This window comes from Candoia aspera, chromosome 1 (assembly GCF_035149785.1).
Source record: "Candoia aspera isolate rCanAsp1 chromosome 1, rCanAsp1.hap2, whole genome shotgun sequence".
Lineage (NCBI taxonomy): Eukaryota > Metazoa > Chordata > Lepidosauria > Squamata > Boidae > Candoia > Candoia aspera.
The window spans coordinates 14,997,077-15,015,679 of NC_086153.1; the positions used below are offsets into that span (position 1 = coordinate 14,997,077).

Genomic DNA, 18,603 nt, shown 5'->3' on the forward strand with positions numbered 1-18,603 from the left:
AAGGTGCAAAACTTTATGTCACAATCAATCTTCTCATCTTTAAGGTATTACAAGAGTCTTCGGCATTTTTATCAGTGGACGGTTGATCAATCCATGGAATTGGATGCCTTCTCTTGAAGTGTCCTCAACCATCACTCAAGGAAGATCACATCATGCCGGTGGATCAGTGCACTGCCCTGACTGATTTACAAGCACAACTAACCCTTTTAGTAACCTATGCAAACCACCCTGAATCTTGTTAAGTGAACAGTGTTCTAAAAGGTATTCTAAAATACAGACACCTCCCAGAACATATGCTTATTTTCAAGGCACAATGGAAGAACAGTTTTAAGAATGCAGCATATTTGCCAAAAAGTTAGTTACTTCTCTTCTTATCATTCATTTAATTTTATGGTAGCCATTTATGTATATGGAGGCATTTCCAAACCAAAACTGGGTATCAGGAAATGACACAGAGGCAAGAAATTGCATTTCTTTCAATTATGAGCACAGAAATAGAGCAGCTATAGGAACTAAGATGCCGTATCGAAGATGAACACATACTGTATGTCCGTTGCATATCTAGTATATTCATTTGAAAGGTTCACACAGTATGTAAATCAGCAAGGCTTTCCTAGACTACAATTAACCAGGAATTTCTATCAACCACCAGCTCCCTCCCTCCCAACAACTATATTATAAAATGAATAATGACTAAACCTTTAGTCAATAAATTTCCAAATCCCTGGAAAGCATTATATCGTAAGTAAAAATGTTGGCACTCTCATAATTATTCATCAGGATATGTATATTTAATTTAGCTCTATTAAAGGTTAATGTCAAGGAAGCAAAACAGTCACAGAATAAAGTATGAGCAGAATGTTAAAACCATCTCCTTGTATTAAGCTCCAAACTTTGCTTAAGCTGAGATGAATGATTAAAATGTCAGCAGCTTTGAATATTGTTTTGGGATATGTTAAAGAGGCTGTGCTGAAACAGACTTCTCCACTTTAATTTGTATAGCTTCTCTTAAAGAAAACTTAATTAAGCACAGTTATAATGACTATGGCATGATTTCATTTCCATGCTAGCCTGATGATTCTGATGCTTCAAGCCTCAAAAGGCAAGAAATGTTGAAAAAGAGATAGGGGAGTACCTAAAATTAGTTATGCAAATGGCCTTTTGACATGGAGCTGTGTAAGTGTTGCTGTACTAAGAATTGGGTACATGCAAACAACCCAAGTTAGAACAATGAGTTCTCTTACATATGTAACATTGGAACTTAAATGTACCACTGCTCATAGAGCATGTTCTAATGTTATAAGCCATTATAAAAATGTATAAACTACAATCTTTAAAAGTTGCTCTGCAGCAATCACATTAAAAACCGGAGACTTTTCCTGGTGCTATTTATTTATTCCAACAAACAGCTAAAAACATTTGAAAATGGGTGTGGAGCATGGGGGGGGGGGGAGGAATTGAGAGAGAAAAAAGGAACATCCTCAGGGATACTACACATAAAACATGGGGTTAAACTTGTAATTACAAAAAAAAAAAAAACACTTTTGTGAAGAGACATGGTTTTAACATGTGCAAAACCATGGCATAAGGACTGGTTGCCTGAGAGACGGCCTATCTCCAATAGCTCCTGCCAGTCCTATACAATTGGGCAAAGTGGGCACACTCCAGGTCCCTTTCATTAAACATTTCATCTTTTGAGATCCAGGAAGTGTGCCTTTTCTGTTGTAGTGCCTGCCCTCTGGAACAGCATCCTCTAGAGAGTCCTACAGCTCCCACCCTGATGATGTTCAAGAAATCTTTGAAAACTTGGCTGTTCCCTCAGGCTTTGGGTTAGGATACATAATGAGCCCTTATAGCAGTGCTTCCCAAACCCGGGTAAATTACCCAAAATTGGGTAAAAGTGGTTTTTCTTTGGGTAACGACCCATGAACCCATTAAATTGACTTGAAGTGTTTTACCTACACTGGGTAAAAAGAACTTTCTGATCAGCCGTTTTGGGTAATGAAGGAAAAAGTTTGGGAAGCACTGCCTTTTGCATCTTATTTGTTTATGGTATTGTCTTTCTCCAGATGCATATGGTTTTTTTGTTCTTACTGCTTTATTGGTGCACTGTTTTTTAATCTTGTAAGCTGCCCAGAGTGTTATGCAGTCGGGCAGTCTCTAAATTTAATACACAACATCAACAGTAACAACAGTAATAATCTCTGATCATTCCACTTCTAATGTGGTGGAGGATGTAAGAGTAAATACCAAGCTGAATTACAAATTGGAGAGGTCTACAGAAATTATTGTATTTCACATGTTAACAAAATGCATTAATATGCCGGTAGTAACCTCAAGTATTTAGACAAATCACTCCTACTTGGAGCCTGGGCTCAACATAAGGAACTAACTTAGGAACTCTCAAACCAAAACTCTCCCAAATAAGCATCTATCAGAACCTGAGTTCTGACATGCATGCAGTTCTCATGGAGGTGATCAAACCAAGCGCACAGGGGTGGGGGTGGGGGCTTTCACACAAACTGGGGAAATCCCTGTCCATAGAAAGTTAGCATGTCAGAGAGAAGCCTAAATTAGAATATTATCTATCCGTAGAGGGTTTCTAACCTATTTTCCCATGTGTGGAAGGGCCGTTAATCACGTAAACTTACATTTGCCACCCAGATACAGCATGACCATTTCACTGAAAACAAGACTTGGAGTGACTATCATACATATTAGGCAGACTTTTGTACGGATGCCTCAAGGGTGGGGTATCCTGACTTAGCCCCAAAATTCTATCTACGCTGTAGAATGAGTTGCTTTCATTTATTCTGAACCCTCTGGCACAAAATCTGGTACAGTTAATCAGGGTTCTTATGTTTAATTTTAACAAGCCAAAAGCACAATTAGCTCAATCACTTTGCCAAATGCCGAGCTTCCTGAAACATCTCATCAACTTGGGCATTAGAATAGCAATCCTGAAGCTCTACACCAAGGTATGTAAGTGGGCCCTGACAGCAATCCACCAAACTGAGCACATCCCCTTTCTGTGCCTGGAATGGGGAGGCTTTGGGATCCCTTGAAGGAATTAGGATGGATAAAGTGGGATCCTCTAGTGCAGTGTTTTTCACTTCACAAATTTAAGATGTGTGAACTTCAAAAGTTGCCATGTTTGAAAACACTGCTCTCGTGAAAGCATGGAGGGATGCCCAAAGCATCTCTCTCCAGAAAGCAGTCCCCATTTCCAGATTCTGACTGAATAGATAACAAGGAGGCCAACAGGCCAGAAAGCAGACATCTCTTGAACTTTCCCGCCAGTTGTTATATTTGTTCTAATTGTTTGGTTGCATGCTGCCCAGAGTCACGTTTGGTGAGATGGGCAGCCATATAAATGTGTTAAATAAACAAATCAATAAAAATTAAATCTGTAAATGGTCTTGTAAGGTGTTTGAAACGATCTTCTACATAACTGGTTGCTGGGTTTTACAATTGTGCATTATTTTTTTGTACCCTGCTTTTTTTACTGAAATGTATCATCCTCCGCAAGGAAACAGGGTATCATCCCCCGTCCCCAAATTAAAATATGAGGCTTACCATTTTATTTTACTTAGCATAAGGCTGAAGCATGCCACCAATTTTAATTTAACTAAGAACACACCCCAGTATGCAAGAGGATTTACAAAATTGACAAAAGCTGGTTTGAGGCTAAAAGGATAAAAAAATTGGAAAAAATCTTCTATACTCATGGCACATGCCCAAGATTAGCCTTTCCCTGGCCTGGTATCTTTCAGCTGTATTAGGGCTGCAGCTCCCAAAATGTTCAAAGTTGGGTGCCTGGGAATTCTGGAAGCAGTCCCCCTATATCTGGAGGGCCCCAGATTGGAGAAGTTGCCCGAACTATATAAATGCTGTAAAACTATTTACAAAGAACACACTGAGCTTAGATCTTTCCTGCTCCTTCCCCTGCCTGTGCTGTGAGGTGAAGTGTAGTTAGGTGAAGCACTCACAATGTGTCCCTTGTGAGTCCTGCTTCCACAATGACATCACACGCCCACGTGGACTGCTTTGCACTGGGGCACTTTAGGCGAATGTAATCATATGATTACATAATTAACCCAGCTGTCTCATTAAGAAAATCAACTGAAATTCAGGGCATAATTAGTCATACAGCAATTAACATGCTGATGAGCAAAAATGATGACAATCCCTCAGGATGGGGAGGATGCTGGGACCACCCATGTCATTGCCAAAAACGGAGCAATCTTATCCCAGCAGAAAGAGGAGATCTGTATAAAATCATTGCTTCTTGGATTGTATCCTTACTCACTTAATCTAAAGGGAGGAAGAGGAGGAAGAAAAACCGAGTGAAAACTCAAACAGCAGGCACTGTTCACACATTAATAAGGTCAGCCTTCCAGTTAGGTTGCTGTTCAAAAGACAGTTAAAACAGGCTGGGGCAACTGGCAATTTGGGGCAATTCTGAATCCAAAACTCCAGCCCACATTTTACAGTTGAGCCAACAGTATTCAAAAGCAAGAATGAGCGGCACACAATGGTGATACATCAAGGGGAAAAAAAGAGGGAGGTGGCAAAAAGTAGAACCAATGGTCAGAGAGAGAGAGGGAGGGAGGGAGAAAAGGGGACACATAAATACAGCACAAATTGGAACAGCAGAAAGAAGAGGGTCTTGGAGCCTTGGCTGAAGGAGCTGGTTTGTGGCAAGAACCTGTTTCTTCTAACCTAGGAAGGTAGCTTATCCTGGGTTGCAGCATTGGGCAATCCGCCCAGCACTGTCTCCTCTAACTGGTAATGGCTCTGTAGGTTTTTCTGCAAGCAGAGAAGAGATCTTCCTGTCATCAGTCACCTGGCTGTGGTAATTCCAAGGACTGAATATGGAGTCTTCTGCACACAAAGCATGTGCTATGTTACCCACAGCCACCTAGATGTTGGTGGATAGTCATACGACTGAAGGTCATTCCATTCAAAACAAGTCCCTGCAGGCAGAAAGATAAGCATGTCGGAGAGAAGGGCTTTAGCATATACATTGCCCAATGCTCCCATTACTCTATGGGGAAATATAAGCTGTTCTTTTGCTGTTCAAAGTTATGCCATCTATAAACAGTTGTGCTGCCTCACCTCTTGTTTCTGAGAACTTGGCTCAGGTCTACTAACCGGAAGGAGACAGGAATCAATCACAATGGAAAATGTTTGAGTAAGGCTGGAAAGATCTATAGCTATGCAAAGAATTCCAATGGCTCAAACAATCATTCAGAATTATGCCCTGCTGCCCCTCCCCATTGATGCTTGTTTTTCTGCCCTGAATGAGCAAACCACTGTCAGAGGCAAGAAAATGAAGTTGTAAACCCTGATCATTTCCCTCTCTATCCCTGGGAACTGATTAAGTTCAGAGAAACAGCAACTGCATGAGTATCTTACCCATATTCCTCTAAAATCCAAAGCTGTCATTATCCTCCTGGGGGGTAGGTGGACCAGAGTGAGTGGGGTGAGCAGCCAGATCTAAGATGTCTTCTTCCTTTTTTGTATGCGTATAATGGTGTAGCATTCCCAAAACTGCAAGGGAAAACGTACTTGATCCTCCCTTCTCAGCATAACAAAGCCTGGAATATATCAGGTAAGAGCATTCCAAGGCCTCTTCTGCAAGACCACCCACCCTATTGTTTTGGGCAGGGACAGCACTTCTCCCATAGAGGCTTTCCATTGGGTGGCTGGATATCCTGGCATTCCCCAGCACACGAGGAGGCAGAACTTGTTCTCTGGACTCCATCAAATAGCCCATCTCCCTGTATAGCGAACTGGAAATTAAAGGGCTGAAGTTTGCTCTGCAGAACCAGAAGGCTGTTTAAAATTCCTTTCCTATGGATTTTCATTAAAGCACAGCTGTTTTATTTGGGTTTATTTAAAAAATACCCCCCTTCCCCTTGTAAAATATTGATTGATACAGGAGCCTTGAACTGTCCAGTATCTATACTTAAACTGTGGATCTGCAATTCCATCAACAGGGCAAATATGGCTAGCCATCCCATAACCAACAGACTTGTAATATTTTTGCCTAACTGCAACACATGCTAGATGCACACGGCTCTAATGCAACAAGGCTGGCTATCTCTATTTATCTTGCTAAATTCCAATTTGCCAAATGGTAACTCATTCATCTCCTGGGGTTGGATGGGGATGTGGGGTGGGGGTGGGGTGCTGAATGCTAAAACAAAAGGACTTCATTACAAGCCCATGTAACACTGACAACAGTCAGACAGACCGTTATGAAACATGAGCAGAACCACACAGGCAATTAATATTTTATACAGCTGGTAATGTGCTTCCGAAGGGCTGGCTCTAAAAATAATTCATTCTCTATGCTTCGAATCCTTTCAAAGAGGTTGTATCTGCTTTTCCAAAACCAGGTCTCCAAGCAAAAGTGGCTCAGCGCCTGCTTTCTTTCCAGAAATCTCTCTCCCACACAAGAACTAAGGAAGGGGATAAAGCTGGGGAAGAAGAGATGGGGAAGAGAGTATCCTCAAGCAAGTCCTTTCAAATGTACAAATCAGCAGCACTAAGAGGCATAAAGGGGGTCTTAAGTGACCCTTTATTCCACTCTTGGGAGTTCTCAACAATATCCATAAGCATGGCAGGCTTGAAGAACATGCACACACACAATGTGCCAGAGATAAGCAAAGGAATGCCCCACCAGAGCATTCTTGGGGATGATGCACAGCAGAGGACAGGATGTGTGAAGCTCAGATCTGGGACACCAGCCTTGGCCAACTCACAATTGCTCTGCTTTATTTACTTTACAGAACCGACATGAGGAGAGGAAAGGAAGGCGTGGAAATACACAAATACTGTCATAATAAGCTCTTATACATCCTCCTTCCACAAAGGAAATGCATCACAGACCAAGTAGCATAATTATACTGTGGCTTCTGAACATTCAAATGCCTCCTGATATAATTGATTAATTATTTTCCAGAAAATTAATAACTCCACATTGCTTGGAGGGTCTTTTGTGAAGAAGTTGCACTCTCGCCACCCGGCAGTGCCAGATTAGAGACAGAAGATTATCCATGATGGAGGAACTTCTAGATTCAAAGCTCTGGCAGGCTCATGGAGTTGAAGAATCAGATGTTTTGGGCACCGTATGATAGCAGGCTTGGAGATTAAATGATATATAATGCATAATAAGTGTTATGCCAAACTCTAGGTTGGTATAACTGTTTCCCCTGAATTCCATGGGAAGGTTTCAGATCTTCCATCATTTTTTGACCTTATCACCACCAGAGCACTGATGGTGCAGCAACAATGAAGGTGGAGTGTTATTGTTTCTCTGAGATGGCTTGTCTAGAGTGGATCAAATTTTCCAGCTACACACCTCCTTGTCCATGAATGAAAAGGAAGATACAAACTACACTTATTCCTCCCAGGGACATCACGATTGCAGGTCTATGTTTTTTAACATTCTGGAACAGTGCTTCTCAACCATGGCAAGTTGAAGAGGTGTGGATTTCAACTCCCAGAATTCCCCAGCCAGCATTGCTGGCTGGGGAATTCTGGGAGTTGGAGTCCAGACCTCTTCAAGTTGCCATGGTTGAAAAACATGGTTCTAGGGACTACAATAATTTTGTTTTGTCCCACCCCTATATGAGCTCCTTAGGGCTATTGTTACCCCAAAAAGAGATCTTTCTAGAGTGGGAGCTAGTAAAGAACAATTATTTAACAGTGGAAGTTTTCTAAAACAGGAATCCTGCTACTCTTTAAATTAGTAAACTCTCTGATCAGAAATGCTACCTGAAACTGATAGTTTGTTATTGTTCAGAACCAGGCTTGCAGAAGGCAAAAGGGAGGCCTTGAACTAAACTGAATCCATTATGAAATATGAGCAGAGGTTTGCAAGCAAATTAAAACTGGTGCTCTCTTCCTATATTATTTAACAAATGTACATTATAACTTCTTCAGCAAAGGATCGTTACCTTGTCGTGGTGCTGGAGCTTGAGAACCTCAATGATACCACGAGCTAAACCATGAAGGGCCACACAAGACGGGAAGGTCATGACAGAGAGGTCAGACTAAATGCGATCCCTGGGGAAGGTAATGGCAACTCACCCCAGCATTCTTGCCGTGAAAACTAAATGGATCAGTACAACCAGAGATATGTCGGAATACCATCGGAAGATGAGACTCCAGTGTCGGAAGGTGGCCAAAATGCTACTGGGGAGGAACAGAGGATGAGTTCAACTAGCCCCAGACGTGATGACGCAGCTAGCTCAAAGCCGAAAGGACGGCTAGCAGCCGACGGTGCTGGTGGTGAGCGGCAAATCCGATGTTCTAAGGATCAACACACCATTGGAACCTGGAATGTAAGATCTATGAGCCAGGGCAAACTGGATGTGGTTATTGGTGAGATGTCAAGATTAAAGATAGACATTTTGGGTGTCAGTGAACTGAAATGGACTGGAATGGGTCACTTCACATCAAATGACCACCAGATCTACTACTGGGAACAAGAGGGCCACAGAAGAAATGGAGTAGCCTTCATAATTAATAGTAAAGTGGCTAAAGCAGTGCTTGAATACAATCCAAAAAACGATAGAATGATCTCAATTCGAATTCAGGGCAAGCCATCTAACATCACAGCGATCCAAATATATGCCCCAACCACAGATGCTGAAGAAGCTGAAGTAGATCAATTCTATGAGGATCTGCAGCACCTACTGGACAACACGCCTAAAAGAGATGTTATTTTCATCACGGGTGACTGGAATGCTAAGGTGGGCAGTCAAATGACACCTGGAATTACAGGTAAGCATGGCCTGGGAGAACAAAACGAAGCAGGACATAGGCTGATAGAATTTTGCCAAGACAACTCACTCTGCGTAACAAACACTCTCTTCCAACAAGCTCAGAGATGGCTTTATACATGGACTTCACCAGATGGGCAACACTGAAATCAGATTGACTACATCCTTTGCAGCCAAAGGTGGCGGACATCTATACAGTCAGTAAAAACAAGACCTGGAGCTGACTGTAGTTCAGATCACAAACTTCTTATTGCACAATTTAGGATCAGACTAAAGAGATTAGGGAAGACCCACAGATCAGCTAGATATGAGCTCAATAATATCCCTAAGGAATATGCAGTGGAGCTGAAGAATAGATTTAAGGGACTGGACTTAGTAGATAGGGTCCCGGAAGAACTCTGGACAGAAGTTGGCAGCATTGTTCAGGAGGCGGCAACAAAATACATCCCAAAGAAAGAGAAAAGCAAGAAGGCAAAGTGGCTGTCTGCTGAGACACTAGAAGTAGCCCAAGAAAAAAGGAAAGCAAAAGGCAACAGTGATAGGGGGAGATATGCCCAATTAAATGCAAAATTCCAGAGGTTAGCCAGAAGAGATAAGGAATTATTTTTAAACAAGCAATGCACGGAAGTGGAAGAAGACAATAGAATAGGAAGGACAAGAGACCTCTTCCAGAAAATTAGAAACATTGGAGGTAAATTCCAGGCCAAAATGGGTATGATCAAAAACAAAGATGGCAAGGACCTAACAGAAGAAGAAGAGATCAAGAAAAGGTGGCAAGAATATACAGAAGACCTGTATAGGAAGGATAACAATAGCGGAGATAGCTTTGATGGTGTGGTCAGTGAGCTAGAGCCAGACATCCTGAAGAGTGAGGTTGAGTGGGCCTTAAGAAGCATTGCTAATAACAAGGCAGCAGGAGATGACGGTATCCCAGCTGAATTGTTCAAAATCTTGCGAGATGATGCTGTCAAGGTAATGCATGCTATATGCCAGCAAATTTGGAAAACACAAGAATGGCCATCAGATTGGAAAAAATCAACTTATATCCCCATACCAAAAAAGGGAAACACTAAAAAATGTTCAAACTATCGAACAGTGGCACTCATTTCACATGCCAGTAAGGTAATGCTCAAGATCCTGCAAGGCAGACTTCAGCAATTCATGGAGCGAGAAGTGCCAGATGTACAAGCTGGGTTTAGAAAAGGCAGAGGAACTCAGGACCAAATTGCCAATATCCACTGGATAATGGAAAAAGCCAGGGAGTTTCAGAAAAACATCTATTTCTGTTTTATTGACCATTCTAAAGCCTTTGACTGTGTGGACCATAACAAATTGTCGCAAGTTCTTAGTGGTATGGGGATACCAAGTCATCTTGTCTGCCTCCTGAAGAATCTGCATAACGACCAAGTAGCAACAGTAAGAACAGACCACGGAACAACGGACTGGTTTAAGATTGGGAAAGGAGTATGGCAAGGCTGTACACTCTCACCCTACCTATTCAACTTGTACGCAGAACACATCATGCAACATGCTGGGCTTGAGGAATCCAAGGCTGGAGTTAAAATCGCTGGAAGAAACATTAACAATCTCAGATATGCAGATGATACCACTTTGATGGCTGAAAGCGAAGTGGAACTGAGAAGCCTTATGATGAAGGTGAAAGAAGAAAGTGCAAAAGCTGGTTTGCAGCTAAACCTCAAAAAAACCAAGATTATGGCAACCAGCTTGATTGATAACTGGCAAATAGAGGGAGAAAACGTAGAGGCAGTGAAAGACTTTGTATTTCTAGGTGCAAAGATTAGCGCAGATGCTGACTGCAGTCAGGAAATCAGAAGACGCTTAATCCTTGGGAGAAGAGCAATGACAAATCTCGATAAAATAGTTAAGAGCAGAGACATCACACTGACAACAAAGGTCCACATAGTTAAAGCAATGGTATTCCCAGTAGTAACATATGGCTGCGAGAGCTGGACCATAAGGAAGGCTGAGAGAAGGAAGATCGATGCTTTGGAACTGTGGTGCTGGAGGAAAATTCTGAGAGTGCCTTGGACCGCAAGAAGATCAAACTAGTCCATACTCCAGGAAATAAAGCCAGACTGCTCACTTGAGGGAATGATATTAAAGGCAAAACTGAAATACTTTGGCCACATAATGAGAAGACAGGACACCCTGGAGAAGATGCTGATGCTAGGGAGAGTGGAAGGCAAAAGGAAGAGCGGCCGACCAAGGGCAAGATGGATGATATTCTAGAGGTGACGGACTCGTCCCTGGGGGTGTTGACGACCGACAGGAAGCTCTGGCGTGGTCTGGTCCATGAAGTCACGAAGAGTCGGAAGCAACTGAACGAATAAACAACAACATTTTATAACTTAACACAGGAAACTGGGAATACACGCGCCAAGGACCACATTATAATAGGGTCCTATCTATTGTCAGACAGACATTTTTCTTGGGAATGTTTTGTCCTCAACAGCCACCTATGTATCCTTGCAGAGATGGCTTTGTCAGAATATATTAGCTCAAGAGGGTGAGGAAGAAAAAAATGATTAGGAACAACAAGAACAAAAGAAAGATCAGATAAATAGTTGGGGATAAATAGAAACAGCAAATCAGCTAAAAATACCACAAATCTGAGACTGGAGCTCTGGCCTCACGACTTACTAAAATTTATCACGCAAGTGCTGGAAACAGAAGTGCCTTGTGCTACAGTTAAGGTGCCCAAAGTCTTAAAATCAGAGACATGGGCAGCCTAATCTGGACCACTTATTCCTTTTGCCCCAATAGTTGGCAGCAACTTGCATGGTATTAATTTGTTGCATTACTGGTTTATTTTATGAAATAATGCATTGACATCGCACCAGATATGAAGTGCTGCCTTAGCAGCTCAGCAGGGTATCAGGTGAATATAACAGGAGGGGTCAATGGAACATTAATCACCCCAAGAAATGCTTGCCAGCTCACTGATTTGTGTATTTATTTTACTTACTTACTTACTTTCTTATTTAATTATGTCATATCAATGGCTTCTCAGAAGGGGAAAAAAACTTGAGGAATTTATACAATATGAAAAATTAACCCCCCACCCCTTACTACAGACCTAAAATAAACATGCTCAAGCAGTCACTGGAACTCATTGCCACAGAACACGCCACAAGAGTGCCAATCAATTTTTACAACAATTAACAGTTTGTGGGGGTAGGGGGAGAGAGGAACATTAGACTTTTAAACATTTGAGAAATGGTACAACATGACATGTTAGAGCCTGGTATGCTTAAGAAATGTACCCAGCTTCCTGTTCAGGACGGGTTTCCCATAGATGAACGGACTTTTCCCTTCCTTTATCACTTTGGCCATTCCCACCAACAAATAAAAATAAGAAATATAGAAATAAGAAATGCTTCCTCTTGTGCTAAAAAAATGCCTGGATCTAGAGTGAAAGGAGAAAAAAACAACTAAACCTAGCCATAATTAATGTCAACAACAGAATTACAGAAGTGTATCATTAAAAACTCACTACTTTCCATTTCAACAAATATTCCCAGGATTCAGTTACTTATGTAAGCTGTGTGTAAATACTCCCATGGAGTCTGCTCTAGCCTCTGAAAGCATTTTTTGGCACCCGTCCAGTGTGCCTGTATCCCAGGGCTGCCAGGTAGATGTAGAGTTCAGGCTTTATATTAAAAAGTCCCTGGTTCAAACCCAGCGTATCTAAGGTAGGTTGGGAAATGCTTAGTGTTTGGCTTTGCTTTACTGATTTACTGTCAGAGACCAAAGAAAGACCTCAGTAACTGAAATTACTAGGCCATGGGGGCTGAGAAAGGTTGAATTGGTTTAAGACAGCTTTTTATCATCCTTACTTTCTTAGAGGTATACTTCTATAAAATCCAATACACATAGGCCAGATTTTAAGTAGGATGATTACAGCACAGTCTTGGCCTGTTCGTATCTCTTGTGCACATAAGCTCTAGTCAAATATTTTCCCCTTTATGAAGGCAGGATAGTACACTGAATACATACAGGCTAACCCATTCCACCAATTAGAAGGCCTAGATCCAAGCAAACCATGTCTGCCATGGCTATCTGCATTTTCGAATGTTACTGCTCCCCGGTGAACAGGTTATTAAACGATGAGAGAAAAACACCATTCACAATAATATTTATTGCTGGGTGCATTCAAACTAAAATCTATCAGTAAAAGGTACAGTAGAACACTCTGAATAGTGTTTCACTGCTTGCATTATAGATTCCTTTTATCTCTGATATGGATACAACTGGAATTTACAAGGAGCAGCTATGTTGAGTGGTCTAAGAACATTCCATACATGAATTGTAAGTAGAAAAAGAGACAAGAGCCCGGAATTTAGAATGCTAGGGATAAAGGCCAAACACCCACAGGAAAGCATCTTGCTTTACAATTATAGTAAGCCACATCAGGGGATCAAAGCTCATTATTCCAAGATACATTTCCTGATCACGTCAATCTCAAGATTGGAGGGCAAGCTGGAAGGAGGCATATGAAAGTGTGCATTGTTAGATAAACTTTCCAGTGTGCTTTATATCTTCAAAAGCTATGTAGCTCTCCATACTTACAGTAGCTCCTGGAAAATGTCTGACCTTGAAAGAACTGAATATGAACAGAAAAACTGGCAGAGTTAAAGAATCAGTTCTTTAATAACTCAGCTAGTTAGCATCTCATGCTTCTTTCTCTGTCTCTTCATCACAAAGTGTTTCAGGCAAGGCAACAGTTGAGTAGAAACACCTTTTAAACATGCAGCCAACTACCAGGCAAAGTTGAATGGAACTTAAGCCTATAAACATATTTGCTTTCCAGAACAGGATAGTAAGTCAGCATACCTGGAACGTCAATTAATCTCTTGTAGACATTCAGGAATGCCGCCTCTGCTTCTTTGCTTCTTTTGCCTAATGCATCGATCTGGAAAAAAGAAAAGAAAAGCAGAGTTAGAGGAGAATAAGTCTTGGATCAGTTCCCAAATCGTACACAAATGTACACTATGTGGCTGAATATATGATTGCATGAACATTAATGGTGCCAATGGTTCATTTCAAGATTAAAGTGAGGAACTGAGAGCTTCATAACAAGCTCAGATCTTTCCAGTTGGGAAGCTTTCATTTACTTGGTGCAAGCATCCAATTTTAGGATACTGACCAATCTTTCATTGCTATAGTTGACTCCTGTCATTAAGAGGAAACACAAAATAGGGGCAATGGTGGGACTATCCAGAAATAACTGCTTTAGAGAAGTTTCTGAAATGCCCAACACTAGGCATTTTACCTGGGCTAGAATACTGGAAAGATCTAAAATACCTTGGATTCCCAGTTCAACAATATGGCTTAACTTACGCCATTCATGGCTGAATGTATGTTGCATTTCTAAGTATAAATGCAATTAACACTCGTTCTTCCCCATTCACATCCATCTTCATCTATAACAAGGCAATTTACTGCTCTCCAATTATTTTGGATTCTAATTCCTATAGGGCCCTGGTCAGTAGGTATTCTCAAGAATTTAAGTCAGCCCAACAGCTCTGATGACAAGCCATCATCATCAGACTCCCACCTCCTCCAACCATCATTTGGTAACAGCTATCACTTCAGTTAGTCATCAAGGGATAGCTGCAGCAGCCATTTCCACAAGGAAGCCTAGAACTACTAGCCATAGTGAACCCAGATTTGATATGGGCACTCCAAACAACTGCTAGGAGCTCCTGCAGCAGCTAGTCCTTGGGTTTTGGAATGCTACTGTGAAAATCTATGGATCAGAAGTTTCTAATAATTGAATTCCTGAGAAAACCTCTGGGGTACATATATTTGTATTTCTGCATGGTTTGCAACCCTGTAAGACCCCTTCTGAAAGGCAGTTTAAAGTTAAGTCAACAAGCTTCATGCACACGGATGGTGGATCACCACCAGCAGTATTATTATAGCCCTCAAATACTTTAGAAAAGGCTGGTTCCCGCCCCCTCGGGAAAAACAAAAGAGGAGCTTTGCTGAATCTCCAAAAGCCTATCCAACTTTCTATCACCATAAAGGTAAGACAAATGCCACTTGGTGAGCTCACTTTTGTATTTTCAGTACCAGGCACTGAGAGACACACTGCCTCTAATAGTTACCATCATGTCTCGCACTTATTGGAACTTTTATCTCCATAAATTTGCCTAATCTCCTTTTATGCCCACCTAAATTGGAGGCTAACACTCTATCTTGTGGCAATGATTTCCACAGCTTAAAGTCTGACCAGGGATGCCTAAACTGCAAACAACTGTAGCTGGGCATTCTATGAAGGATGAAGGGGTTATAAATCCAAATTAAGTAAAACAAAGGAAGACAATATCCACATTTAGAATTAAGAACTTGGAAGAGGCTATTTAGGATATTGTCCAGCCTCCTGCTTAGTGCATGAATTCAAATTAAAGCATCTTTGACCAACAGGACGTCTAGCCTTCATTTGAGCAGATCCACCTCACTAGGTAATTGGTTCCACTGCTGGACTGGTCTTAACTGTTAGGAAGCTTTTTCTATCAGTTGGAACCTGCCTTCCTCTAATTCAATTCCATTCGTTTGTGAAACTACTCTGAAAAATGCTAAAAAGCTTGAAGTCATCATTTCACCCATCTTTTCCAAACAGCACCACAATACACCAAGAATAAATGAAGCAACAAGAAGTGTTATTAATGCCAAACACCAACACAGCTTATACTTTGGAATCAGGTGTGTCTCTCACTCCAGCCATTAGCACATGAGCCTGAGAAGTGATACAGCCTAGCAGCTCCATGATAAACAATCCATGCTGTAAAGCATTATATACCATTTACTTACTGGACAGGTACAATATCAGCTGTGCTGCAATCAATAAATGTACCTTTTCGCTTTTAATGCCAACAGCGAAACCTACATCATGGACTATTAGGCCACAGTGTGTGCTTTATTTATCTCAGGAATTTAAAAAAAAAGCAAAGAGTTTTCAGCTTTCTACTGATTCACCTTTTCTGAATGAATTAGAAATGAACACCAAAAGACTAGCACTACTTTTCCACCATTTTCGAGTTTTAAGAGCTAGATGAGAACTGCAAGTTGGGCAACACAACAGGAAATGCCCTTTCTCATAAACTGCCAACTGAGCCACTAATGCACATGAGAAATGGAACAGGTCTTTCCCAGATGGGCTAAATGGGAGAAAAGTGGTAGACCTTTAAGTATCTTGATCCAAAAGCTAATCGGGACTTGAGAAGGTCATTGGTGGCACATACCCTGAATGGAAAGGGAATACAAACAGAGCCACATCATTGGAAAATGAAATCCAACTGATGTTTCCAACTTGTCTATTTCCAAGGCACCCTGTGGAAGAATCCCAAAGACTCACAGTTCCAAAAAGTCATGATGGAGGGAAGCTACAAATAAGTTTGAAACTGAAGCAATAAATGTAATGCATTTTGAAGATTTTGATTTAAAAACCTATAGATTTGGATTGCCACAGAATAGAGAGGCCACCAAAATATCCATATACATGACTATGCCATTTCCCAACTATAATGCACCAGGAGCAAATGATAAGGTAGAGCCATTTTGTTACATAAAGAAGAAAGGTATCTTCCTTCCTTGTCTAGAAAATACAAGCTTCTGTGCTAAACTTCCAAGGTTTTCCAACTTATGGATTAGAAAGTTGTAGCTTTCCATTCTATTTCAGAATATGAGTAACTTCCAACTGTTTCAGTTTAGGAGCTGTTCAATCCCTTAAAGAGGAACCATGCAACCTATTGTAACTTTGGCTGGCATCCCATGAATTACCACACAGAGTTCTCTAGCTAAGGTGAAGATGCTCTCAGCCTCAATCCACTCTTAAATTAGAAGCTTTACATAGCATCATACATCATATCAATCGCAGGCTGTTTCAAGAGACAGACCTGCAATTTCACTGGCTGTTTCTCACCCTACTCCATATGGCTAAAGAATCAGTTGTAATGGTATGTGGGAAAGATCTTGGGAGACTGTGCAAAGAGAAGCTGCTAAGAGAATAGTCAGATAAGAGACAGCATAGCCTGCAGCTGGATAGTGGGAGGGGCAAGAGGCTCAGAAGAGAACATCCCTAGTTTCTTGGGCTGAAAAAGGAGACAGGTGGGGGGAGGATTGTATTTCCAGACTTGCAGGATTGATATTGGTCTTGTGGGATAAACCAGACAGGAATCACAACAGTTGAGCTAATTCTACTTTATTGTAAAGCTACATTGACAGAATCTTGTAAGTCTGAAAGTACAGCCTGAGAAACTAAGGAGGGTCCTTCTGAGCCTCTTGCCCCTCCCACTATCCAGCTGTGGGCTATGCTGTCTCTTATCTGACTGTTCCCTTGGCAGCATCTCTTTGCCCAGTCTCCCAAGGTCTTTCCCACATACCATTACACAATTCAGATTCATTCCTTAAGGCAAAGTGGTCACCCACAAACTGATGTTCCTCCTCAATCTTCAGATTTTGCAATGATTTTATAAAATGATCTAATACTCTAAATGTACAAGTACACATATTCTGAAAAAATATTTTTATAAAACAATATAACAAATAACTGTTTGTTATATTAAACTACTATTTGACCTTGGGAGTAGTTTATAATGAGAAAATTATAAGCCTTGGGGTAACCCTTCCACCTAAAAGGAGTTATATTAATGGACCCTTCTTTCATCACTCCCAGCCAATAAAAGAAGAAATTTACAACTATAATGGGAACTATGTTTGCGACAGTGAGGAACTTGGCTAGAAAGCAAATCACAACACGCAATTATAGCTGGTCCTAGGGGATCATTAAACGATATCAGTTATCCTGTGGATCTATCAGATTTGCTCCAAGATTGGTTGGGGTTTATCACAATGGCTGATGGAGACCTTGTAATCAAAAGATTTCAAAGCCTGGAGCCTAAATCAATGAAAGAAGCACTTTGGGATTTGGTCTTATGCCACTGACTGCCACTATTTGGTCCAGTCTGTAATCACTGAGCTCAGCAGTTGTTTCTCAGAACTGCTCCTTCTGCACAACCTGCATTGTTCCTGATTACCACACTGCATTTAATCAACAGCAAATGCAGCTTTGTGGCTTGAAGAGGTTAAATTCTGGAGTGCTTGGCTGCTCTCCAGCCTCTCTACTCAAAATTGGGCTAATGCAACAGCACAAGAAGCGCCCAGACTGGCCATGATTAATAGACTGCCAAAGACAGTGCTTTCCACAAAACACACACTTCTCATTCCCTTGCTTCCATAGATCATAGGCTTATCCTCAAAATATCTGACTGAAATTGAATTTGGCTTCTCTCTCAACTGTTCATTTCCTATGTTATGCAAGGTTATATCCTTTTTCTGCCTGAGCAGAACCAAACCAGCTGCAGCTCTTCAGAAGGAAAATGTGGTTCCAATTACAAAAGCTGGCCTAGATATTGAACCACAGTTCCGATGCTGCTCTAATTGAGCCATCATGGAGCAAATGTAAAGTAACAAAATTGGATTAACTAGGCTTGCAAAGTTCAACACAAGGAATCTTGGCAATGGGTAGATGGGGAGTAGGTACTTAATAATGGAGGAAGTGCTACAAAACAGAACTAGATTAAGTTGTCTTAGTGCTGGAGCATCCTACAGTTAGTGACTTTTCTGGTTACACTGGTACATGCATTAAAAAGGAATGATCCCACACAAAAGTTTACATTTACTAAGCGATCCAATTTGGTCAATTTTTATGGGCAAAATTGTATGCTCTATAACATCCAGAAACTGGCCTAAGTAGGAATTCCAAGGCATTTAAAGCACAATT

General features: G+C 41.2%; 1 protein-coding gene across 5 annotated transcripts in view; it reads right to left on the bottom strand.

The window, feature by feature from the left end:
• CUX1 (cut like homeobox 1) overlaps window positions 1-18,603 on the bottom strand; it is a 344,892-nt gene that overhangs the window by 167,484 nt on the left and 158,805 nt on the right. For all 5 annotated transcript variants that reach the window (XM_063297962.1, XM_063297970.1, XM_063297953.1 and 2 more), the window contains exon 4: window positions 13,650-13,728. In XM_063297962.1, the coding sequence (XP_063154032.1) occupies window positions 13,650-13,728 (79 nt within the window). The remainder of the gene's footprint in view (window positions 1-13,649; window positions 13,729-18,603) is intronic.